Source organism: Histomonas meleagridis (assembly GCF_020186115.1).
Source record: "Histomonas meleagridis strain 2922-C6/04-10x chromosome Unknown contig_104, whole genome shotgun sequence".
NCBI lineage: Eukaryota > Parabasalia > Tritrichomonadida > Dientamoebidae > Histomonas > Histomonas meleagridis.
The window spans coordinates 212,770-237,953 of record NW_027150750.1 but is presented as its reverse complement, the minus strand read 5'-3'; the positions used below and the strand labels follow the sequence as shown (position 1 = coordinate 237,953).

General features: G+C 27.9%; 8 protein-coding genes across 8 annotated transcripts; 3 read left to right on the top strand and 5 right to left on the bottom strand.

Annotated features, from left to right (window-relative positions):
* Nucleotides 1-1,452: 1,452 nt before the first annotated feature.
* Nucleotides 1,453-2,097, top strand: GO595_000548 (histidine protein methyltransferase 1-like; the record flags this gene model as incomplete). The annotated part of the gene is made up of 1 exon (XM_067918720.1): nucleotides 1,453-2,097. One exon carries the CDS (start codon nucleotides 1,453-1,455, stop codon nucleotides 2,095-2,097), a length of 645 nt encoding a protein of 214 aa, XP_067779328.1.
* Nucleotides 2,098-8,205: 6,108 nt separating this feature from the next.
* Nucleotides 8,206-9,036, top strand: GO595_000547 (Peptidylprolyl isomerase; the record flags this gene model as incomplete). The annotated part of the gene is made up of 1 exon (XM_067918709.1): nucleotides 8,206-9,036. One exon carries the CDS (start codon nucleotides 8,206-8,208, stop codon nucleotides 9,034-9,036), a length of 831 nt encoding a protein of 276 aa, XP_067779327.1.
* A 3,364-nt stretch (nucleotides 9,037-12,400) lies between these two features.
* On the top strand, nucleotides 12,401-13,231 carry GO595_000546 (S-adenosylmethionine synthetase; the record flags this gene model as incomplete). Its single annotated transcript, XM_067918698.1, has 1 exon — nucleotides 12,401-13,231. One exon carries the CDS (start codon nucleotides 12,401-12,403, stop codon nucleotides 13,229-13,231), a length of 831 nt encoding a protein of 276 aa, XP_067779326.1.
* A 626-nt stretch (nucleotides 13,232-13,857) lies between these two features.
* Nucleotides 13,858-14,400, bottom strand: GO595_000545 (Actin-related protein 2/3 complex subunit 3; the record flags this gene model as incomplete). Its single annotated transcript, XM_067918687.1, has 1 exon — nucleotides 13,858-14,400. The coding sequence occupies one exon, from the start codon at nucleotides 14,398-14,400 to the stop codon at nucleotides 13,858-13,860; it is 543 nt and encodes a 180-aa protein (XP_067779325.1).
* An 89-nt stretch (nucleotides 14,401-14,489) lies between these two features.
* On the bottom strand, nucleotides 14,490-15,065 carry GO595_000544 (methionine adenosyltransferase; the record flags this gene model as incomplete). The annotated part of the gene is made up of 1 exon (XM_067918676.1): nucleotides 14,490-15,065. The coding sequence occupies one exon, from the start codon at nucleotides 15,063-15,065 to the stop codon at nucleotides 14,490-14,492; it is 576 nt and encodes a 191-aa protein (XP_067779324.1).
* A 79-nt stretch (nucleotides 15,066-15,144) lies between these two features.
* GO595_000543 (S-adenosylmethionine synthetase) lies at nucleotides 15,145-15,555 on the bottom strand (the record flags this gene model as incomplete). The annotated part of the gene is made up of 1 exon (XM_067918665.1): nucleotides 15,145-15,555. One exon carries the CDS (start codon nucleotides 15,553-15,555, stop codon nucleotides 15,145-15,147), a length of 411 nt encoding a protein of 136 aa, XP_067779323.1.
* Nucleotides 15,556-16,320: 765 nt separating this feature from the next.
* On the bottom strand, nucleotides 16,321-17,115 carry GO595_000542 (COP9 signalosome complex subunit 6-like; the record flags this gene model as incomplete). The annotated part of the gene is made up of 1 exon (XM_067918654.1): nucleotides 16,321-17,115. The coding sequence occupies one exon, from the start codon at nucleotides 17,113-17,115 to the stop codon at nucleotides 16,321-16,323; it is 795 nt and encodes a 264-aa protein (XP_067779322.1).
* Nucleotides 17,116-18,076: 961 nt separating this feature from the next.
* On the bottom strand, nucleotides 18,077-19,399 carry GO595_000541 (DDB1- and CUL4-associated factor 13; the record flags this gene model as incomplete). The annotated part of the gene is made up of 1 exon (XM_067918643.1): nucleotides 18,077-19,399. The coding sequence occupies one exon, from the start codon at nucleotides 19,397-19,399 to the stop codon at nucleotides 18,077-18,079; it is 1,323 nt and encodes a 440-aa protein (XP_067779321.1).
* Between the last annotated feature and the right edge of the window lie 5,785 nt (nucleotides 19,400-25,184).

Genomic DNA, 25,184 nt, shown 5'->3' with positions numbered 1-25,184 from the left:
GATAATATAAATTTTTTACTGTTTTTGGCTGATTTTTTTTCTTCGATTTGCAACAAGCATTTAGTTTTAAACGGTTTCCCAAAAAATGAAAAGTGTTTACAAAAATGTTCCAAATAAATCAACACAACGATTCATACAAGTGAATAACATTGATAAAGTTGAAGAAGAAGGATTTTTTTATCCCATTCAAAAAATGAAAGAAATATATTCAAAAGAAGATTTAATCAACATGATTCAGATAAGTTACCAACGAGAATTTGATATTCCACATAATTTAACATGTATTCTTTTCGAACATTTAACGAAAGATGAAGATTTGAGCAATGTTCAAATTATTTTAGAATTCTTTTCAAGATTTACCACATTTTCTAATACAATTTTCGAACGTCATATTCCAACTGAAAGTATTTTTATCTTTTCTAAATATATCGAAAAAGAACCGAAAACAATTTTAATCTTTAGTCATCTTCTTTCAAATTCAAGTCAATACATCCAAGTAATCAATCAACATAACATTATTGAACATATTTCAGAATATCTTTTTCAACGAAGTCCCAATTTTTATGAAGCAAGTTTAAATTTTTTTTCATCTCTTACTAAATATCCGATTTGTATCAATTATGATAAAACTTATGAAGAAATTTTAAAATTTTTTTATCACGAAGCGAACGAAGAATATAAAAAAGAAAGTTTAACTATTTATTATAAATATTTTAAAACTAATTTGAAGAACGACCAAATTTATGAACGATATCAACTTATTGAAGAATTACTTGAATATAAAGAGAAAGAAAAATATTTAACGACAATTCTTAAAATTATTCATCGAATTTCATGTTTACGAAGTAAAAGAATTCGAAGAATATTAAATGATATTAATCCAATTCCATTTTTATTTGAAATAATTCAAAACGAAACGAATTATCAAAACATGAAAATTACATTACGAACAATTTATAATTTTATTCGAAGTTTGCGACGAAAATTTGTTGAAACACTTCAAGAAAATGGAATTGTACAAATTCTTTTCGAACGAATTAAAACATTTCCATTTGAATTAATTCATGAAAGTATTTTTATTCTTATTGAAATTGCAACTTATTCAGATGAAAAAGGTTTAAAACTCTTTTTCGAAGAAGATTTTATTTCGTTGTTAACATCATTTTATCCATCAATGTCATTTGATTTGGTCGAAGATTTGTTTTATTGTTTTTCCAATCTTTTCGATTATCTTCATGAAAAAAATCAAGAAACTTTACAAGACGTTTTCTTTAATCCTGATTTCTTGAATTTCCTTGAAGAAGTTCCACCAAATTCTTCAACGCATTTCGAATATTTTTATTCAGTTGTTCAAAAAAATTTAAATTTGAATTCAATGGAATAACCGCCGCACGACGGTTTTGCCGGTCCAAATATTTAACGTCTTTTTTTAAAAGGATTTTTTTATTTTTAATGAATATTGTCACACATGAAGATTGGGAAATTAAAACTTATGAAGGTATTAAATCTTATGTACCTAAAGAAGGGAGTGTTCCAAGTGAAGTTCGTCCAGGAGTTTATGAAGGAGGGTTTCAACTTTGGGAGTGTACTATTGATCTTCTTCGTTATCTTAAGAACATTAATTTTGAAGGCAAAAGTGTTTTTGAATTAGGATGTGGACGAGGTCTTCCAGGTATTTATTGTTCACTTCATGGATCACCAGAAGTTGTTCTTCAAGATTTTAATCACGAAGTTCTTGAAGAGATTACACAGCCGAATGCGAAACTTAACGATTGTCCACGAAATGTTATTACATTTTCAGCAGCTAAATGGGCAGATGTTCCACAAATATTTCCACCAGAAAAATTTGACATTGTTTTAGCATCAGAAACCATTTATCGTAAGGAAGATCTTCCATCATTTGTTTCAGCATTTCGTCACTTAGTTAAGAAAGACGGCGTAGTTCTTGTTGCAGCGAAGCGAATGTATTTTGGACTTTCTGGAAGTGTTTTCGATTTGATTGATCTTATTAAAGAGGAATTTTCATATGAACTTCATGAAATTAAAGATCAATCAGCTTACAAACGCGATATAATAATTATTAAAAAGAAGAATTAAAATAAATAAATATATAAATAAAATTTATTATATTTATAGTTTTTTATTTATTTTCATTCCAAAGTGAGCACAGGTTTGGAATCTTGAAAATGTTTGACGGAACCGTTAAATCAATTGAAAAAGTTATACGTTTAAAACGCGACATGATGTTTACAATAGGACGGAGTCAACTAACGATCCTCCTTAGAGAATTTCTTTTAAATATAGAGTTATATGCACAATCAATAATACTGATCAGGTTACCTTAAAAAACCTTCTAACACAATTATACAGCAAAATATTTATGTTTTTAATTGAAAAAGTTATACGTTTAAAACTCATCATGATGTTCACAATATAAGTTTTTCATGTAAAATAAATATTATATGATAAAATCATATCAAAAAAGAATCACTATTATTTGCATCAATTGCATTTTTATTCAAGAAATACAGCATTGTAGAACTGCCAATTGAATCCTTCAGAATTTGAATATGGAAGGAATTAAATTAAATAAATAAAATTTATTATATTTATAATTTTTTATTTATAATTTTTTTTTATTTTCATTCCAAAGTGAAATAATTTTTTGCCGAATTTCAAACAGATTTAATGGCTCTTTCATTTCTTTCCGAAATTGTTGGAACATACCTGGATTACATAATTCTAAAATATAAAATTCATCGACAAAAAATGTTATTGGTTCACTAAATTGATATTTATTATTTCTTTCTTCAATCATTTGAATCAATTTATTAGAAATTTCATGTTTTTCTTCTTGTTTCATTTCTTTGATTAATATTTGAGACAAAAGAATTTCATTAATTTCAATTTGTAATGTTTTAATTGTTTGTAATCTTATTAAAGGAATATCATTTAAAATAAGAAATAATATAATTTGTTTTCCTTCTTGTGTTTGATATATTATATCAGAAATTAAAGAAAGACTATGATGAAGTGGGAAATATTCTTCTTTTTTATTAATTGATATTTCTTGAAATTCTTCAATCAAATCATCGATTTTTGGTTTATTAACAAATTTTAATAATAAAATTGCTAATGATTTCAAATAAATCGATTTTATATTTTTAATCATTTTATTAATGAGTTCACAATTTTCCGTTTTAATGGAATTCGGTTTTAAATTTCGTATCAAAAATTTCATTCCTTCAATTGCATATGTTTTATTACATTGCAAAAGTGTTTCTCCTTCAATAAAATCATATAAAAGTTTATTAATTAGTTCGTTTGGAACATATTTTCGATTCCAATCTCGAATTGTTATTATTAATTCTCCAATTTCCATTTTATTCCATTCAATTGGTTTATCTTCAATATCCAAAATAAGTTTTTGTATAACTTTTGGTACTTTATTTAGTTGAATATTATGAACAAATTCTTTTTTAACATTTAAATTTCGAAGTTCATATAAAATCATTAAATAAAAATGTAAATCATTCATTTTTGTTTCGTTATTAACTTTTAATACAATTTCATCCCAAAAAGTTTCGAAATTTTCATTACAAATGTTTTTAAGTAATGCTCTAACAGCAATTCTACGAATTCTCGAAGACTTATTTGAAGAAAAACTTAAAATTAATTTAATAAGTTGAGGATCTTCTATATCAGATGTAAACATTGATAATAATAATAATACTAAATAAGAAGAATGTTGATTTGCTTTAGAAAGTGTTTTATAAAAAATTTCTTTCGAATTATTAATTTTAGAAAAGAATTGTTGACGTGAAAGTGAATGGAATTGTGTTTGCCCAGTAAACATTTCCCAAATTTTATGTATAAGTCCTACATAAAGTAAATTAATTGCAGATATTACATCCCAAGAAGTATAAAATCGATCACAAACATCGAAAATTACATCGAAAAGTTTCGAAATTATTATTTCATTTATTGGATTTTCTTTAATGATTGTTTTCAATGTATTTAATGAATTTGTAGCTTCATTTGGATTATTAGTATTTTTACATATAAACAAAAGAGCATTTGTAAGTTCTAAATATAACTCTTTATTAGATTTTATTAATGTGTTTGCAATATATGGAAGTCCGGCACTTCTCCGCATTTGTTTCATATCAAAATTACACATAATCTCACAAAGCTTATCACAATATTCTTTAGGCTTATTCTTATATTCGGATATTTTAGAAAGATATCGAAGTAAACGCTCTAACGCAGGACATGAAGAACAAATAAGTCCGACTTTCCGAGTTTGAAGAAGTGTATTAAATATTTTATCAGCACATTTCATAACAATTTCATTATTAATTTTCATTTTTGTACAAAGATATGAAATAATTAAGAAAATTTCACTTTGAATTTCCCATTTATCAGTTTCATAATTTATATATTTATCGATAATATTCCCAGGCAAATCAAGTAAAACGTTTGAATTCTCAAGTAAAATACGAATTTCTTGAAATGATTTAAGGTCATTTTGATCATTTAATAGTTTTTCGTTAATAATTTGTGTTGAATTATTTGTATTTAATGTATCAAATGAATTTGAAATTGATGGAATATATTTAGATAATGAAATCAATGAATTCTTTAAACTTACTGACCCATCTTTCATAATACTTAAAAGATTAATAATCGTTTGATTATCATTATCAATATTCGGAAATCGTTTATAAATTGATTTACATAAATTTAAACAAAATTGTCGCTTTAATGAATTTGTTGTCGGTAATAAATTTGGTGAAATAATGGAAAGAAGTGAAGAAAGAAAATTATTTATATCGATTTTTATATATTTCTTCTTTTGTTTATATATATTTTCGATTAAATTATCAAACAAAATATTAATCTGTGAACAATGTTCTAATGATTCAATTGATAATAAAGAAGGAAATGAATCCAATAAAATTTTTACGTTTTCATTATTATTTGGCAAGCCAACCAACACATAAACTTTAAAAAATTTTAAGCGTAAATCCCAATTAAATGATTGTGACGAATATTCAAGTTCTGCTTTTGTTAAATAAGAAGAAAATTGTTTTGGTGATGATATAACTGAATCAATAATTAATGAAACTTTACCTAATTCATTTGTTGGTAAATTTTGTAAACATATTTTTGGGATTTTATTGTTGTTCATAAATATATTACTTAACGACAACAAATTTTCATAAGGATTTGATTCATTTAAAAGTTTAATGATTGTATTAGATATAATATTTTGAAGTGCTTCAGATTCATTTATAATTTTCATGCATTTTTGAACAAAAACTTTGTTCTGTGGATCTTGTGAAAAATATATGAAACTTTTCATCATCTCTTCATCAGAATATGGTAAAATTAATGGAAAGATAAACTTCTTCAAGCTTGAATACCATTGAAGATTTAGAATTTTTTCCTTAAAGATTAGCGATGATTGCTTTGAATCAAGCAAAAATAAATGTTCAATACATTTTTGCATAACGCTCTTTAAAATTGGTATCGATGAATCATAATCGCGAATTACAAACGTTGACAATAAATTCAATTGTTCAATTGTTGAAGCAATTCGAATTGACCTATAAAGATATTCGAGAATTCTGGTGTCATTAGAAACACGCATCATTTTAGCAACTTGCTCAAAAAATTTAGATGTGATTTCTTGTGATTGAATATGCAATACAAGAAAAGATTGAAAAAGAATAACTTTTTCAATTGGAAAACCGGAAAAAAATGAAGAAAAAGTCGAAAATTGATTTTGGAGATGTTCTTTCTTGAAAACAATCGTAAGGCATGTTGTTGTTAAATGAAATAGATTCTCAGCTTGAAGGGGTTGGTCAGAAGAAAACCCAAAATTTATAAGAAGAGTTGCTAGAATAGTTGGTAAGGATTTATTTGGATTAAAAACATCATTCAACTTTTGATCAAATTCAATATTTCTAGTAGAAACATATGATACATATTTTGAAATTAAGTATTTAAAACCTTCAAATGTGTTTGAATCAAGAATTGTTGGATTAAAACGATTTTGAAAAATTGTTATGAATTGAAGTTCATGGTTAAAAAACAAATCACTTTCACTTACAAAATAAGAGAAATTTATAAGAGAAAAAAAGTTTGGAGATTTTGAATTCCAAAAAGCATTTGATATTTTACTATCAGATAAATGAACAAAAGTTTGAATTAAATCTAATTCACGAATAATTTTGATTGTTTCTTCAATTGTTAATGGAGATATCAAAGAAGAATTTGATTCAAAAAATAAATTTGAAATAATTTTAAATGTATCATTTTCATTTTCTTTAAGTTCTTTTTGAAGATCTTTCTGAATGCGATTTAGGTTTCTTTTATTTGGGTCTCTAATAGATAAAATCTCACTCAGGCGATTCATTTGAAGTTTTTGGTCAGGAATTTAGTGTTTAACGTTTTTTGATCAAACGGTCTCTCTTGGGCGGGTTCGAATTTTTAGTGTGACCGTTCATTGCAACCATGAGCCTACAAACAGGCTCTCTTTCTTAGAATAAGCTTATTCAATTCTCTGGTTTTTTTGGTGTGATGCAATATGTTGGTGTTAATAAAAACAAAAAACTGGTAACAATGATTTTAAATTTAAATATATTTCTATGGAGTTACTAATTAAACTTAAACAAATTATTTGATTAAACTCTATATATTTATATAATTTAACTATTAGTAGATCAGTTTATTATAGTTCCATATGTTGTCAATTGGAGATTTTTTGCTGTTCCAGATTATAATAAATTATAAACATTTTTATTCAAATACATTTATCAACCATTTAAACACATTAAAATTTCTTAGACATTACTTGGATTTAATTCTACAAGAAGGTCATTTGAGTTACTATAATTAATTGTTTCATTTGTTCCACATTGAACATCCACTGGCGCCTTTACATCATTTTCACCAAATTTTGCGCGCAAACTGTAATCCATAGCTGCATTTTTGACACATTTAATTTCAAAAAAATTAACATGTGCCCAATATATAATATCTAAAATGAAATCAAATGAAAAAATCAAAGATATTATGTAAATAATTTTCATATATTTTTTGTTAAAACATTCAAAAATTTTATCATTTCCATTCATTAAAATCATTGGTCCATGTTCAACATCAACCTCTGTCTGAATTACATATGTTGTATAATTTGTTCGTGGGTGCTTTAATCTGAATTCAATTTCAACATCACTTGTTGGCAATACATCCAATGAGAAATATGCAAAAATTGGAGTGTTAGATGGAATTAAAATATCTGGTCCTTCTTCTTGCCATGTATTATATTCTAATTCACATGTTTTTTTGCCCACTTGTTTGGTGCCATTTTTAAAAATGTATTTTTCACCTATTTCATATGCCGAAAAAATAGGTGGTGACATACGGACATTTGCTATAGAATCTTTAAGCTCTTCAAGTGTGACAATTTTAGGGGAAAATAAAAAGTTTGTTGGAATTATTGATTTATATGAGTTGGAAAATGGATGGCGAAGATAAAGTTTAAGGAGGATAACCACAATATATATTGATATGAATGGGAAAAATATTACTGACTTTATGGTTAAATAACAAATGAGAGTAGATAATAGAGTGCCTAATAGGGTAACAGACATAAAATACAAAGCAAACGAAAGAGAAAATTGATAGCCACTAATGTTTTTCAGGATTTGTTTGTGAAAGGAAAAATAAACCATACTAAATATTGCCGGAATAATAAAAATAGCTATGGTGATACCCATCATTCCAAGCAGGCTTCCTGGGTAATAACACCATACGGAAAATTGAGTGGGATAACATATTGAAATGTTGGATGAAATTGATCCATTTTCAAATTTATCTGTATGATTGAGACAAAGGCCATCGCACATTGTATCACCACAAAGAATTTTAGCACCTATGTAAACATCAAAGATGTGAGGAAGTGTTGAATTCATGTTGTGAAATGATTTCTACTTATCGGTTGTGTTAAACTTTTGAATATATGATTTTATATTCAAATAAATTCAATTGCATTCTGTGTCGACGGTTTACATGCCAAAATTATCTAACGGTTATGCCAAAATGACGTGAAATTGCATCATGCACTCAAAAAGTAAACCGTTTACAAGCAAGAACACGTTAAAAGACCGTTACCGTTTTTTAGGTCGAAACTTGAATATGTTGAACTCAAATAAAATAATCTCTGTAACTCCTGATAACAAAATTACAAAAATAGTCCACAAAGAAGGATACGGCCCAACCCCAAGGACAGGTGAAAAGGTGGTATTAATAGAAGAAGGTAGACTTAAAGATAGTCAAGTTATTTTTGATTCATCTATTAAGAATGGACATAAATTCAAATTTATTCTCGGGAAAGATGATGTTATTGATGGACTTACTCTTGCTGTTTCATCAATGAAACTTGGCGAGTCATCTACTTTCACAATTGATCCTGAATATGGCTATGGGGAAAAAGGGAGAGAAAACATTATTCCTCCAAATGCAGTTCTCGAGTTTGACATTGAACTTGTTGACATCCGAGAAAAGTTTTACAATGCCATTGAAGCAGACAAAAGAGCTCTTGCAATGAAGGACGAAGCAGGAAAACTGTTTCGCGAAGGGAAGCTTCAAGAAGCTGCTATTGTTTATAAGCGCGCTTTTCATGTTGTAAATGAATGGGTTAATAAGGAATCACTAGAAATCAAAATTGTCTTAAGTAGGAACCTTGCAATTGTATATGGCAAACTTGGGAATTATGGGAAATCGCTAAAACATGCTGAATACGTTCTGAAAACGGAAAAAAATGATCCAAAAGCTTTACTCAAAAAAGCAGAAGCTTTAATACACTTTGAAAGAATTAAAGAGGCGCGACAGGTCATGAACATGGGACTCGGTATAACGAAAAATAGTCCTGCGTTTGTGGAAGCCAATAAAAAATTGATCGAACTGGAAAAAATTGATGCAAAAAGAGAAAACGAAGTGTTTGCAAAAATGTTCAAAAAAGAATAATTATTTTGTTAATTAAAGTTTACCAAAAGTTTTAAAATTTTCATGAAAATTTTTAAGGAAATAATCAGATTCCCGAAGAAAATTAAAAAAGGGGTTTAAAATCATTAACCTTTGTATAAAAAAAAACTTTAGAACTTTGTAATGAATCATTGCATGTGTAGTCGTAACACACATTTATTTGTCTTAAATATTAAAAAATTATTAATATATAAAATTTATAATGGTATAATTTTAAATAATCCAAAAACTATTGATTAAAAAAAATGGTACTTGATTATGAACCAATTATGTTTTGTTCTATTTTATATATATATATATATATATATATATATATATAAGTATCCCCGAAGTACAATAGTACTTGAATTAGTTTTTAAATATATCAAAATGATTCAAAATAATAAGATAATGATTAATTTTCATATGAAATTTTATATAATGAAAGCTATTCATAAAAAATTTAGTATTATTATGATATTATAATTTTATATTAATTATACAACTTATTTCATATTTTTTTCGATTTTATACATATATGTATAAATTAAATGATTTTTGAATAATAAGATTTTACAAAATTTAACAAAATTCAAAATATATGTATATATATTATTTAGAAGAATATAAAAATTAAAATATATATATATAAGCAAATCTCATAATTCATCAAAGTTTGGTTTTATTTTTATGCCGAAGGCATAAAAATAAATAATAATATATGTAAAATAGATAATTATTCTACCAATCAGTTGATATCAAATGTAAAATTTTACATTTTCAAGCGATTGGAAGTCAAATTTGAATAAGTGGACGAATAAAAATCACTCAATCAGCTCGTATCGTTAACGAAAATTATTTCCGAATAAAGCTTGCTCAAGAAACGGTGGCATTGACTCATATTCGGAGAAATAGAAAAATCAACATCATTACATAGAATGTCAAGTAAGTTGAAAAATGGATTATATTCAAAATTTGGAGCACATGAAATAAAATAATTGATAAATGTATCTCAAGTCAGTGTTTTAAAGATCATTTGCGAATTAATTTTGTATAGATATTTATTTAATAAAATTGAACTTTTTGCTAAAATACAAAAATTCAAAAAAAATATTTATGCTTTACGTCATATAAATTCAATGATCAAGAATCGTTTTATTCAGAAAAAAAATGTATCGTTTGTACGATATTATTTCAAAAATATGTACTTACACAGAAATTTTATTAAGAATAAATCATCAATTAATAATCGATTTAAATAAGTAGATCATCAAGGTATTACGAAAATTATCATATCATTCATCTTTTTCAAGAAGTAATTAAAATATTTCTGTATAACCATATCGAGATGCTAAAATAAGTGCTGTTTTAAATAATTTAAATAATTCTCAAATATTATTTTGAAATATCAAATTATTGAAATAAATATTTTATAAAACAAATAAATATCTTTAGCATTAATATCAATACCTTCTTGTTCAAGCAAATATTTAAAGAATTTATAATTTGTTAAACGCACAGAATATGTCAAAATATTTTTTGGAATTTGTTTTCCAAAGAGAAATTGAAAAACAAGAAATATGTTTCGAACACTTGTACATACATCAATAATAGATTCATTGATTTCCATTCCTTCATTTAATATGAAAGAAAGTAGTTCATAATTACTAAACTTAATACATTTAATACCTACTTCAGTTAAATTCTCAATTACAATGAATTTGTTTTCATAAAGATATTCAAAGATATCATTACGATGAAATTGGATTGCAGCTTCACATGCATCTTCAAATGAAGAATGATTTTGATCACATAAATGAATTATTTCTTCATTTCCACCTGCAACTGCATATCTTAACAGGAATAAGAATTAATCCAAATAATAAAGATAATATTATAAATTTCGAATCAATGCCAGTATCAGATGTAATAAAATGATATAGTGATCAAAGAGATGTTGATCTTCCATATAAAATAAGTTTAATATATGCGAAGAATATTGATTAAAAAGATCTTGAAAAACTTGAAGTAACTCAAGGAGATGATACAATATATATAACGTCAATGGTAAAAGGAGAAAAACTTCAGGTAAAACCATTGAACAAATCTTTAAATATTATGTAACTTTCAAATGATTTCTATTCATTATATAGAGTGAATAAAAAAGGATTTAGAAAAGAAGTATAAAGAATTAATGATAACGAAAAGATAAAATATTTGCCAATTCATCCTGGCGATTACAATTAGAAAAATATGGACCAAGATGCGGCGAGTCAATTAAATATGCTTGCAGATACTTACTGAAAAATAAACATTTGAAAGATGATGAAAATGAAAATGAAACTATTAATTCCGAATTATGACTGAGAAAAAAATAAAACATTGTTTTAATCTAATTTTTTTAGGGGAAAACAACAAAACTTAAAAAAAATATTCGTGAAATACCAAATGAAGTTTTAAACTTGTAAACGCTTCGTTGATGATTGGCAAAAATATCAACACAAAAAAAAAATGTGAAGAAAATGTCAAAACTATTGGTGATAATGCATTTCAAATTGTTATAAAATTATCGAATTCATTTTCTAATTCAAATACATTCACTCAATCAAATTCATTTACTAAATCGAATTCATTTACAAACCCCAATATGTGCACCGAGTCAAATACATTCACATTATTAAATTCATTTTCTAGTTCTAATACATTTTCTCAATCATTTTCATTTTCCAAATCAAATACATTTACATTATCTAATACATTTTCTCAATCGAATTCATTCACTGAAACGAATACATTTTTTCAATCGAATACATAGATAAGAACAAATATTTCTAATATAAATTCAAATATAAATATAAGTATAACATATTCATTAATTTTAACTTATTCTTCGTTTTATAGTCATTCTTCATTAATGAAGAATAATGTTGAATAGGAGTAAATGTTTTGATTTGAAGATATGGAAAACAAAATGCACTACAATTTTGTTATTTCTAAATCTTTATAGATTCATTGAATATTCATTGAATATTTTTATTGTTCATAAATGAAGCAATACCATTTTCATGCGCCGGAGTGAAGAAAAGGAGGTGGATTGTTTTGCCAAAAGTTTTAGCATAAACGATGTTTGACGTTAATAACTCAAACACGAAGCCTCCAAATTTCACCCATTTAAAATTGAGTAACGAAAGAATTTAAGTCATTAAAAAGTTATAACTGACAGAAAAAACGGGTGGGTAAAAACGCGCCAATTAACGTTCACATCAATGACCATCATAAATTGAAAGGTTTGTTGTTAAAAATTTCAGAAGTCAATGACCGAGCAAAGCTAGTTAAAAATCGGGGACTAGTCACATCATTTAATTATATGCAACATTTCTTATTTACAAGTGAATCAGTTACAGAAGGTCATCCAGATAAGATGTGTGATATTATTTCAGACACAATTTTAGATGAATGTTTACGTCAAGATCCATATTCTAAAGTTGCTTGTGAAACAGCCACCAAGACAGGTTTAGCATTTGTATTTGGTGAAATTACATCTAGTGCACATCTTGATTATCAAACATTAGTACGTAATGCCATTCGTAATATTGGTTATGATCATTCCAGTAAATGTTTTGATGCCAATACATGTAATGTATTAGTATCAGTAGAACAACAATCGGATGATATAGCCAAAGCAGTTCATATTGGCAAGTCAGATGAAGATTTAGGAGCTGGAGATCAAGGTATTATGTTTGGTTATGCCACTAATGAGACTCCTGAATTAATGCCATTATCACATAATTTAGCATCTAAATTAGCACTTAAACTTACAGAAGTTCGTAAGGCAGGTGTTTTACCATTTTTAGGCCCAGATGGTAAAACGCAAGTTACTGTTGAATATGAAAAGAAAGATAAAGAATTAAAACCAATTCGAGTTCATACAGTTTTAATTTCTACAATGCATACAGATGAAGTTACATTAGAAGAACTTAAAACGCAAGTTATTGATAAAGTTATCAAACCAGTTATACCGAAAGAATATTTAGATGATAAAACTATTCTTTATGTTAATCCAGGTGGACGTTTTGTAATTGGAGGTCCACTTGGAGATGCAGGTCTTACAGGACGTAAAATTATTGTTGATGGTTATGGAGGCTGGGGTGCACATGGAGGTGGTGCATTTTCAGGGCAAAGATCCATCCAAAGTTGATCGCTCAGCATGTTATGCAGCACGTTGGGTTGCTAAATCTATTGTTTCAGCAGGACTTGCGTCAAGATGTCTTGTTCAATTATCATATTCTATTGGATTGAAACATCCATTATCAATTCATGTTGATACATATGGTACAGGTAAAATTGAAGATGAAAAAAATATTAGAAATTATTAAAGAATAACTTTGACTTAAGTCCAGGAGGTATTATTCGTGATCTTGATCTTCGTCGTCCAATTTATGTTCAAACAGCTGCATATGGTCATTTTGGTCGTTCAGATCTTGATCTTCCATGGGAAAAGCCAAAACAACTTAAACTTGAATAAACAATTTAAACTTTAACAGTTTGGTAAAACATACAATATTTCCCCTCAATTCTTCAAAATAACCACAACAAATTTATTCAATTTTCAGACTTTTTGAATAATTATTTCAGTTTTTCTATCTACCAAAACCACATCACCAAAATCATTTTTAGCTCTCATCGAAATAGAGGTGTCATTCTATAACATACACCTACTTCTTCAAAAAGCTCCACTGCTTTAGGGGAAAATAAATTGGTTTTTACTTTTTTTGCTTATCTGAAAAATTAAAGTAAAAAATTACAAAAAGTTATTGAGAATGTTTAATTAGCCATTTCTTTATCCATAAACTTGCGTGGTGCAAAACAGATCCACCATTTATCTGCTGTGCCATCTTTGAAAACAATTTCAAGAAGACGGCTTGCCGTTTCGTTACGAACAGTCTTGAAGAAGGCGAGAAGGTCTGCCTTTTCTGCATTACTCTTTGGTGCTGTAACAAGAGAAGCCAAGATAAATCCGCCTTCGCCTGGAATTGGGAATGCATTCATACTCCATGATTGAATTTCTTTCTGACATTTTGCCTTGTCCTTTGGGTTCTTTGCAAAGAATTTAAGGCATTTCATTGCAAAGAAAGTAATGTAAATCAAAAGGCGATCGGCATCATTTTTAATCTTAAAATCTCTCATGAAGATATTTGTGCGGAAGTGATAAAGTGCTTCGTCGACGATATCGAAAGCTGGTGTATTTTGTCTTTTAGAAGTGTCGCGAATTGGAAGAATTGGGATGCCTGCAATTACTGGTACGCCTGTGTTGATAAAAACAGAGTTCTTTGAGTCTGCAGCTGGCTCAGTAGGAAGCTTCGACATGAGTGTCACTTTTGTAAATTGAATGAAAAGTCAAAATAAAATGTCCTCAAACGATTGCACTTTTGCAAAACTGTTAAAGTTTAAATTGTTTATTCAAGTTTAAGTTGTTTTGGCTTTTCCCATGGAAGATCAAGATCTGAACGACCAAAATGACCATATGCAGCTGTTTGAACATAAATTGGACGACGAAGATCAAGATCACGAATAATACCTCCTGGACTTAAGTCAAAGTTATTCTTAATAATTTCTAATATTTTTTCATCTTCAATTTTACCTGTACCATATGTATCAACATGAATTGATAATGGATGTTTCAATCCAATAGAATATGATAATTGAACAAGACATCTTGACGCAAGTCCTGCTGAAACAATAGATTTAGCAACCCAACGTGCTGCATAACATGCTGAGCGATCAACTTTGGATGGATCTTTCCCTGAAAATGCACCACCTCCATGTGCACCCCAGCCTCCATAACCATCAACAATAATTTTACGTCCTGTAAGACCTGCATCTCCAAGTGGACCTCCAATTACAAAACGTCCACCTGGATTAACATAAAGAATAGTTTTATCATCTAAATATTCTTTCGGTATAACTGGTTTGATAACTTTATCAATAACTTGCGTTTTAAGTTCTTCTAATGTAACTTCATCTGTATGCATTGTAGAAATTAAAACTGTATGAACTCGAATTGGTTTTAATTCTTTATCTTTCTTTTCATATTCAACAGTAACTTGCGTTTTACCATCTGGGCCTAAAAATGGTAAAACACCTGCCCTTACGAACTTCTGTAAGTTTAAGTGCTAATTTAGATGCTAAATTATGTGATAATGGCATTAATTCAGGAGTCTCATTAGTGGCATAACCAAACATAATACCTTGATCTCCAGCTCCTAAATCTTCATCTGACTTGCCAATATGAACTGCTTTGGCTATATCATCCGATTGTTGTTCTACTGATACTAATACATTACATGTATTGGCATCAAAACATTTACTGGAATGATCATAACCAATATTACGAATGGCATTACGTACTAATGTTTGATAATCAAGATGTGCACTAGATGTAATTTCACCAAATACAAATGCTAAACCTGTCTTGGTGGCTGTTTCACAAGCAACTTTAGAATATGGATCTTGACGTAACATTCATCTAAAATTGTGTCTGAAATAATATCACACATCTTATCTGGATGACCTTCTGTAACTGATTCACTTGTAAATAAGAAATGTTGCATATAATTAAATGATGTGACTAGTCCCCGATTTTTAACTAGCTTTGCTCGGTCATTGACTTCTGAAATTTTTAACAACAAACCTTTCAATTTATGATGGTCATTGATGTGAACGTTAATTGGCGCGTTTTTACCCACCCGTTTTTTCTGTCAGTTATAACTTTTTAATGACTTAAATTCTTTCGTTACTCAATTTTAAATGGGTGGAAATTACGATATTTCTGTAGAATGTTTTGTCGGTTCTGGTTAAAATGAAACAATAAAAAACGTAACTTCTAAGAAAGGATCCGACTTTTAATCAAATTAATATGATTAGATTTCTTTGCCTAAACAGCAATTAATTACTAAAAACATTTTTTTTATATTTTTTCTAATTTGGTGTGATGATCAAGTTTAGAATGTCAAAATTGTAAATCCAGAAGACATGTATATTTTGTAGAGATGTGAAATGCAAAATTTATTTTTTTTTTCGCAAACATTGATCTAAAAAAAATATTAAATTCTGTGATTTTCATGCAAAAAATAAATCACACTTGGAATAAAAAGTGTTATTCAGCATATGTTTATGGTATGAAAGCAAGTTAATGATATGAAGTTTAACTTGATTAAGAATTAAATTTTTTGACACTTCTTTGTTTTTAAGTAATAAAAAGTTTAAACAAATTGGCGTAGATACAATTCAGTTTGTTTTATTTTGTGCAAATTTTGATCTTTGTTCAGTTCTAGTGATTGCCTCCAGAACGAGTCCGCACATTAGTGCAAGTGATGCCTCTTCTTCAATTTCAGCGCTTTCTCTTTCTTTATTTTTATTTTTATTAGAGAACCATTGGGCCAAATCTGCGCATTTTCTCATCAGCACAGGATTAAATTCAATTTCTTTGGATAAAACTTTCACCACGTACTCTTCTATGATCGCCAATTGGCTGTCCAACGCCTTAAATGCGTCTGCTGTGAATTCGATTTGAGATTCAGATGTTCCTTCAGATTGAAGAGCAAGCATAGCTATACGTTCACCAAGTTCAGACTCATATGTGTAGTCGGATTCAGTGAATTCACCTCCATGATTAACAAATACTCTAAACATTTGATCATGATCCTGAACAAATTCTGCTCTAACTAAAGTTTCCATTTCTTCGGCCTCATCAAAGAGTTGCTGTATTTCATTTATTTCTTCTGGTGTAGCCTCTTTGCAAATAAACCAGCCGATTTTTATTTCGTTTGGAAAAACTTTGTTTCTAACATTGAACAATATTTTGTATGAATCAGGTTCAATGATGAGTTGGCCATCTTCTTTGCGATGAATATCAATTTCTGCTGCACTCATAACTTCAATTAAGTTTCCTTCATAAGAACCAAGTAAAAGACCACATGGATAATCTAAAGGTTGCTCTAGTAGGCTGACGCGAGTTGCATGATCTGAGATTGTGAAAATTGCTTGTGGGTGGATTTTAATGACAAGCTTACCTGTCTTCATTTAAAGAGACCGTTTTAAATGTGAACTCATTTTCATTTTTTTTTTTCCTTGTGTCATTATATTAATTTTCTTCAATAATATAACATAAATCAAAAATTTGTTTAAACCACATCCTCAATTGAAAGTTATTTTATATAAAATAGCTAAAAAATAACTGAACTTCATCATGCTTTAGGATAAATCTTAATTCTTATGTAATTCCCTTAAATTAGATGTCATGCTTTTCTAAAAATATTACTGTATATTAGTTTTACTTTCGGTCAATCTTTTATAAATTATTTATTTATAAGGTTGGCAACGGGAGAAGTTTCGAGCCTAAATGGAGTGAAAAAAAATATCTGGGGTATCTTTTTCAAAAAGTTTAAATTCCTTTCTCCCATTCCCCCTGGACTGAGTCAAAAATGGACTTTGGGAATTTGCCAACTCTATTGATTTAAATTATAAATATATATAGTGGACGGAAAAATTCCCATCCATTCAAATTTTTTTATTTGAATAACTATATATTTAGATTTAAAATAATTATGAATAAAAATTAAAATTAATTGAGGAAATATATAGAGTTATCATAATTTGAACTCAAAATTATAAAAAGATATTTTTATTAAATATTTGATTATGAAATATAATACAAAAATAGATATAGCTGATCAATAATTTTTATAAATATATACTTTAAACAATTGTTTAAAAAGCATTTCTATGTATTATTACATGTAACTTTTGAAGCGTTTTCACAGCTCAATAAAAATCATCGTATAGTTCAATTAAGAAATAATTTTATTTTTTGAATGAAAAATAAATCGAGAACAATTCTTTTTATCTTCTTCGTGTGTTTTGTCTCATTAATTCTTCAAATATTTTTTCTCTTTTTACTTTAAATTTTCCAATTTTATTTCAAATTAACTCTTTAAATTTATTTTATTAAAAGACACATCATCACACAACACATATTTTTTCGTTACGTTTGGTCCTCCACAATTCTATTTTGCCTCAATGGCACCGGCTTATTCTCTTCTGGATTTGCCGAGTGTGCCATTCTTGCGATTGCTTTTCTTTGGTGCGCTGCCATCATTATGCCTCTTTGTTTTCTCTTGTTATATAACTTCTTTGGCAAGTTTTGTTTTTCCGCAATTGCGTGTACTTCGGGCGAATGCTTAAACTTCTCCAACAGTTTCTCTTGGTATTGTTGCGCTTTCTTTTCTTTTTTACTTAGAACTCTTAGTTCTTCATTTGCTTTTGTCTTGAAGATACGAATATTCATATCTTCGCTTCCACAAAGTGCAAATTTACCATCGGGAGAAACACATACACAATAAACTCTTTGCATTCGATGCGTATGATAACAATCGCGACTTCGAATGTTTTCCCAATCCCAAATTCGGATTGTAGCATCATATGAACCAGAAACAAATTGTTTCCCATTCGGCGAGAAATTAATACATGTAACAGGGCCTAAATGATCAGTGTATACACGCACAGCTGTTTCGGTCTTACGCATATCAAATAAATAAATTCCTGTGTCATCATTTGCGGTAATGAAATAATATGGAATTTGTGGATTCCAATCGACAGCATTGGTCTTCATTTGTAATGTTATGGACCGTGCTACACCACGTGTACGAGTATCAGCTACAATAACAGAACGATCATTGCCACATGCTAAAATGAGATTGACCTCACTTTGATTAAATACTGAATCAATGTATTCAACATTCCCCCATTCAAAGCGTTGGATTGGTGTGTTACGAAGTGGTGACCAAAGATCAACATGTGATCCGGCTGTAACAAAATTATCATTTGCCCAGGAATGATCAACACCATTAAGAGCTCCATCACTGGCATAAGCAAAATTTGAGTCTGTACTAAAACCACAAACATTGGAATCGGAACCAACACTAAGAATTAAATCTGAGGTGGGGGAACAACATACATCATTGACAATAAGAGGATGGGCTTTAATAACACGCTTGCATTCACGGGTTGTTACATCCCAAACTCGAATGTCGCCATCGGCACCACCTGATACAACTGTTCGAAAGTTTCGTGGATGACGTGTTAAACTGTACACAGAATCAGAATGTCCATCAAGTGAACCAATAAATGGCTTAGAAAACATTTTTTTCATTTTGGCAGCACGTACCGCACGAACATATTCTGTATTTTGTGCAAGTGGATGGAGATCAGGTGATGTATTCTTGAATATCTTAAGAGCTTCTGAACGATTGCCTCGGCCAAAATCAGCTTCACGGCGAGCAATTACACTTACTTTTGGCTTTTCCATTTGTGGTCAAGCGTAATTGAATCATTATTTGGTCAATTAAAATCACCACACGTTTTGACTGAGTATGTAAAGTAATCAAAAATAAAAATTCAATACATTTTAATCGTTATATATTGCAAATAAACGGTAACATAAACAAAGAATTTTCCCATTGTTCAAAGGAAATAAAGAATGAATGATGAAACAAAAAATGTAATACTTAATATTATGATATTATTTTATTTTCTTTTAGTTTATATTATCGGATTTTCAGGTTCATATTCACACCGAAATACTTTTTTAGGAAAACTTAACAAAAAATTCCTTAATATCTTTAATATTGTTGGACTTTCTCTTATTCCACCATTAACATATTTAATTCTTTATATTTGGAATACCTATGTTTATTTCGATATTGTTAATCGAGTTTTAAGTCAATTAACAACATATGAAGATCTTATTACGAAAATATCTATTATTTGTGTTCCAATTTCTATGATATTCTTTCTTTTAACCATTATTATACCACCAACATATGAAAATAATGAATCACCACAATATTCATATCTTAATTTAAGTTTCATTACGAAACGTAATTTTATCTTTTATATTATTTTTCTTCTTTCTACATTATTCACTTTTACATTTCACTTGGTATTTGTTGTTAAATATTTAATTTGGCGAATTCATTATACACTTAATGAAAAATTCATTGAAAGTGCGCCATTTCACAAATTATTTAAACTCAGTACGATTGTTCTTCTTCGGAATGAACCGGAACTTATGAGTTGTGCACTTCGTTCTCTTCCTATTTGTATTTATCTTTTTGTTCAAATTATTGATCAAATTTATTTGAAAATTCATCACAAAAATAATAAAATGAATAATAAAAATGATTAAATTAATAAAATAAATATTGTTATTACTTTCACACATATTATATCTTATGCAATTCAAAAAAGCAACACATGACAAAGCATTTTAATATCATAAAATAAGCACCTTGATGATGCAAAATAAGTCGAATAATTGAAATGAAAGAAGCATAACGTAATATTTAAAAATTTGAATAATTTTTGTTTGTTTGTTTGTTTGTTTTGTTTTGCTGTTGTTTTATATTTATATGTTCAACGTTAAGATGTGCATCACCTGCTGAAATGCCTTAATCGCAACTTCTTTTCTCCTAACACAATTTCATTAAAGAATCTTATGTACTTGTCAAATGACGTTCTCTCACAATCAATAAAGCTGTTCCGCCTTTTGTTGTTCAAACTAAAACAGTCCAATTCTCCATATTGTTTGATCCTTGGATATAATATTTTGTTGTAGGAAAGCTGCTGAGAAACAGTTTTTCTTTTTGTGTTCGCATTGGAGTCAGCATCGTTCAATGTACAAAGAGAATGTGTGGGAGGTTGCTTATGAAAGCGACGGAAATCAAAATTGGATGAAGTAATGTAAACATCAGCTCAATGTGGCGATTGCTATTTGCTCTTTTGATCATATTTTTGAAAATGCCTCCAATAAACTCTGGTTCATCCGAAAATAGCTCAAAGTTTTTAAAACAAACAAATTTAGTTTTGGATCAATTATAACATTTTTTAATTATCTTGCCTTTATTTATAGTAATAACATCATCAAGTTACCCTTGATGGAAAACTTTTCCATTTCACAGATCATATTATTGAATTTTGTTGTTGTTTAAAAGGAAAATTTCTCGAAAATGTACGAAAGAATTCTGATTAAAGTGAAATACCAAAGGTTAATTTTTTTCTATTTAATGGTATGTCAATTTTTAAAATCCTATTGTGGAATTTTTTGTAACAAATCGAAATAGTGTCATATAAAAAAAATTAAACATGATATAAAATTCTATATGAGAACTATTCCATTTTAACTTTAATATTATTTGATAACACAAAATATTCAAATATGATAAAAATATATCAATATTCTGATAATTACGAAAAATTAAATAAATTTGTGATTTTAATTTATTTTAAAATTATATACAAAAATAATATTTATTAAAATACCTATATAACAAAGAAAAAATTTGCTTGATTTTATTAAGGATAAGGTTCATTTTTTGAAACTTTTTATTCACTTACTGCTAAACCACAAATTGAAAAAATGACAAATGTATAATTCTGAAATTTTAAATCGCTTTCAAATTTCAATTGAAAGATTTCTCCAACGAGTAAGGCATGTTCCACCCTTTTTCATTTTCATTCGTCTTAAATGTAATTTCTTCGGTAGAGACAGATGATTATAAAAAATGGAAGAAGATTAGGAACAAAATTATCGCATCATTTGGTTCGCGTCTTCTTACATTTACAGAAGATGAGTTATCTTATTTTTATATAGGAATAGAAGGCGAAATCACTCAAAGAGTTTCAGCAGACGATTCTCTCCAGCAAATGATTTTTTTGCTTTTAATATCAATTCTACATTATTATAGGAGATCTTTCAATCAATTGAAAACATATTTCAAAGATATCAAGACGATTGCTATGAGCTCAAATCATAATGTGTGTTGTGGTGTTGCTCAACTACTTAAATGGGTAGGACAAGAATCGAAAGATAATATCACATTTTTGCGTGAAATGGTTGAAGCAGCAAATGGGTGGCTTTCTCTTCGTGAAAAGGAGAAGTATGTTTTTAATGCCCTTATTATTTTACGCCAAGTTGGGAAAATCGTACCACAAGATGTTGTCGATATTTCAATGAGTCACTTTCCCGAACTTATTTCAGCAGTTTGTTCATCCGACAAAGATCTTCGATCAGTTGCAATTAAAGTTTTGCGTATTCATCTCAATCATCTTCCATCACATTTTTCCAAAAATCATTCAATTGTACTTTTTTCAGACTTAATCAATGAATTTCAAAAGCCAAAGCAACTTCCACATGGTCCTGTTTTAGTTTGTCGTCTATTATATGACATTTCACCCGATGTAATATCATCCAAAATTGACATTATGATTTCCATTTTGTTTTCTATATTAGTTGTCCCTGATGTTGATTTAGCTGCTGATGCGTTTGACTTTTTATATGTTCTAATTAAGAATAATCCAACACTTGTTACCACCGAAGTCCCCACAACGATTTTTTCATGTTTAAATACGCAAGTATTAAATTCCAATCAAACTGAAACGTTATTTAAATTCTATGAAAAATTTGTTTCTATTTTACCAAAAGAATTAATACCATTAAAACTAATTGTTAAAACAATGAAAAAGATTATATTTAAACCAGATTTCGAAATATTATATAATTCTGCGTTTGAAGTATTAATTAATTTAATGACAATTTTCCCTGATTTACAAATGCCATCAAAAATCTTTAGTAAGTTAATACCATATTCAGGATTTATACAAGCGTTAAGAATGCGACCTGAAAAATTTCATTCTTTAAAATCGGAACTATTAAAATATTATGAAAAAGGAATTGAAGAAAATGCTACAACGAAATATATTTATTTCTCAATATGTTTAGTTAAAACGTTTGGAAATTTATTATTTTCCAATATGTTTGAAACATTTGAACAAATCAAAAAATTTACATATCATCAAGATGAATCAATTCGTTTATTATTAGTCGAAGCTTTAAGTGTTTTTTCATATACTAAAGCTACAAAAGAATTAATACGAATCGCAATATATGATTCATCTAAAAAAGTACGAATTTCATGTTTGAAACATCTTGAAACTCAAACGTTACCAAGTGATGGAGAAAATTTATCACAACTATTAAATGATTCATCATTTAAAATACGTCAATTAGTTATACCTTTATTGACAAATGTTTTAGTATCGAATCCATTAAAATTATCTCCTGAATTATCGAAAATGATATTATATCATTTATCTACGAATTTAACAAATACATCACCTGCTAAATGTGCTAAAGCAGCATCAATACTTCCATTATTTGCTAAATATTTTTGTCCTTTTATACCTAATGTAGTACCAAATATTATTTGGTTTTGTTCAGTATTATTATTACATGGAGAAAAAATACCGGAATTAAATTGTGATATTCATGATTATGATGATTATCAACCACAAGATTTAAACAAAGTTATCCATTGGGATATAATGAATGAATATTTAACTGATCCACAAAAAGAACCATTTAATGAAAAAGAAGTCAATTTAATGAAATTATTTCAAATTGAAAATGAGAAATGGCTTGAAAAAAGAGATAAATATTTATTTAATACGTTAGAGAATTTATGTGATTATTTACCACCATTTATAATGCAAATTATTCCAATTTTTATATATACATTTTCATCTAAACATGTGACAGGTGTTTATTTATCAGCATTAAGTGCATTAAACTCATTAATATTAACATTTGATTCTAAGATTCGAATTGATTTATTCTTTCCAGATTTAATACCTTCATTATTACGATTGTTAAGTAAAACTACAAATAATCAAATATCATTAGCAATATTACGTTTGATTGGTACTATTGGTACACTTGGATATACAACACAACATGCAGAAAGAGATGATAATTCAATTGATCCAATGACTTTCATGTCATCACAATCAAATACTTTATTTGTATTAGAAAGGTTAACAAGTTATTTGAAAGAACCAACACCTGTAATATTTGAAGCAATTACATCAATATTTGCTCATGAGCCACAATTTGCTGTCCGATATTTAGGACAAATATTAAATGCTTTTATAGTTGTAATTGATGTTGGTGAAGGAATTAATTCCTTATTTAATAATTTAGAAATTATTTCTTATTATAGTGGTTCACATATGATTCCTTATTTACCTTTATTTTTTAATATTATGAAACAACATTTTGTTAATATTAATTGTTTGAAATGGTTAGTTACATTATCATTTCAATTAAAAGTTGATTTTAAACAATGTTCAAGTCATTTATATCCAATTTCTCTTAAATATTTGGATGTAACAAGTAAAGAATTTTTAAATTATTTGTTAAAATTTATAACTTTCGGAATATTATTTCAACATCAATGTATAGATATGTTTATTGAAAACATTGAAACACAATTTCAAACAATTCGTTCTTTGGATAACTTAAATACATCAATGATACTTAAAAGTCTTTCATTAATTGTCCAAAATTTAAATAGTAAATTTTATGTTGGTCGACTTTCATCTTTAGCATTTCATTTATTATCTATTGGAATAACGCCATCATTAGAAGAATTTATATTAAACTTATGTTTATATGGAAATTTAGATACATCTTTTCTTGAAAAAGTTGCTAATAAATATGGACGAAAAATCCCATATTTAAATGAAATTAGAAATTTATCATTTCATTATTTATATTCAGGGAAAACAATGTTTGTGAAAGAAAGATTTCCACATATTAATACTAAGAATTTTAATATGATAAAAATACCACCTATTAGTTGTAATGTTTTTGATTGTTTACCTACACCTGTATTTAATAATACACGGAAATGGATTGAAGAATTATCTATTTTACTTGTAGTTAATTCGCCATTAATTTCGATTAGAAGTTGTCATAATCTTGTTAAAGAATCAGCTTCTTTTAGAATCGAAATATTTCAAGCAGCTTTCTTATCTTGTTGGATACCATCAAGTAATAAAGATAAAGAAGTATTTTCGAAAGTAATCCAAAGTTTCTTAACTAATTATGATATAATTGATTCAATGATTTTATCATTAGCTGAAACTCTTGATCGTGCAAGTTGTCCATTATTAATTAATGATGATATATTATCAAATGCTGCTAAATTAAGCGCATTATCATTATTTTTCTTACAAAGACATTTACATGAAAATCT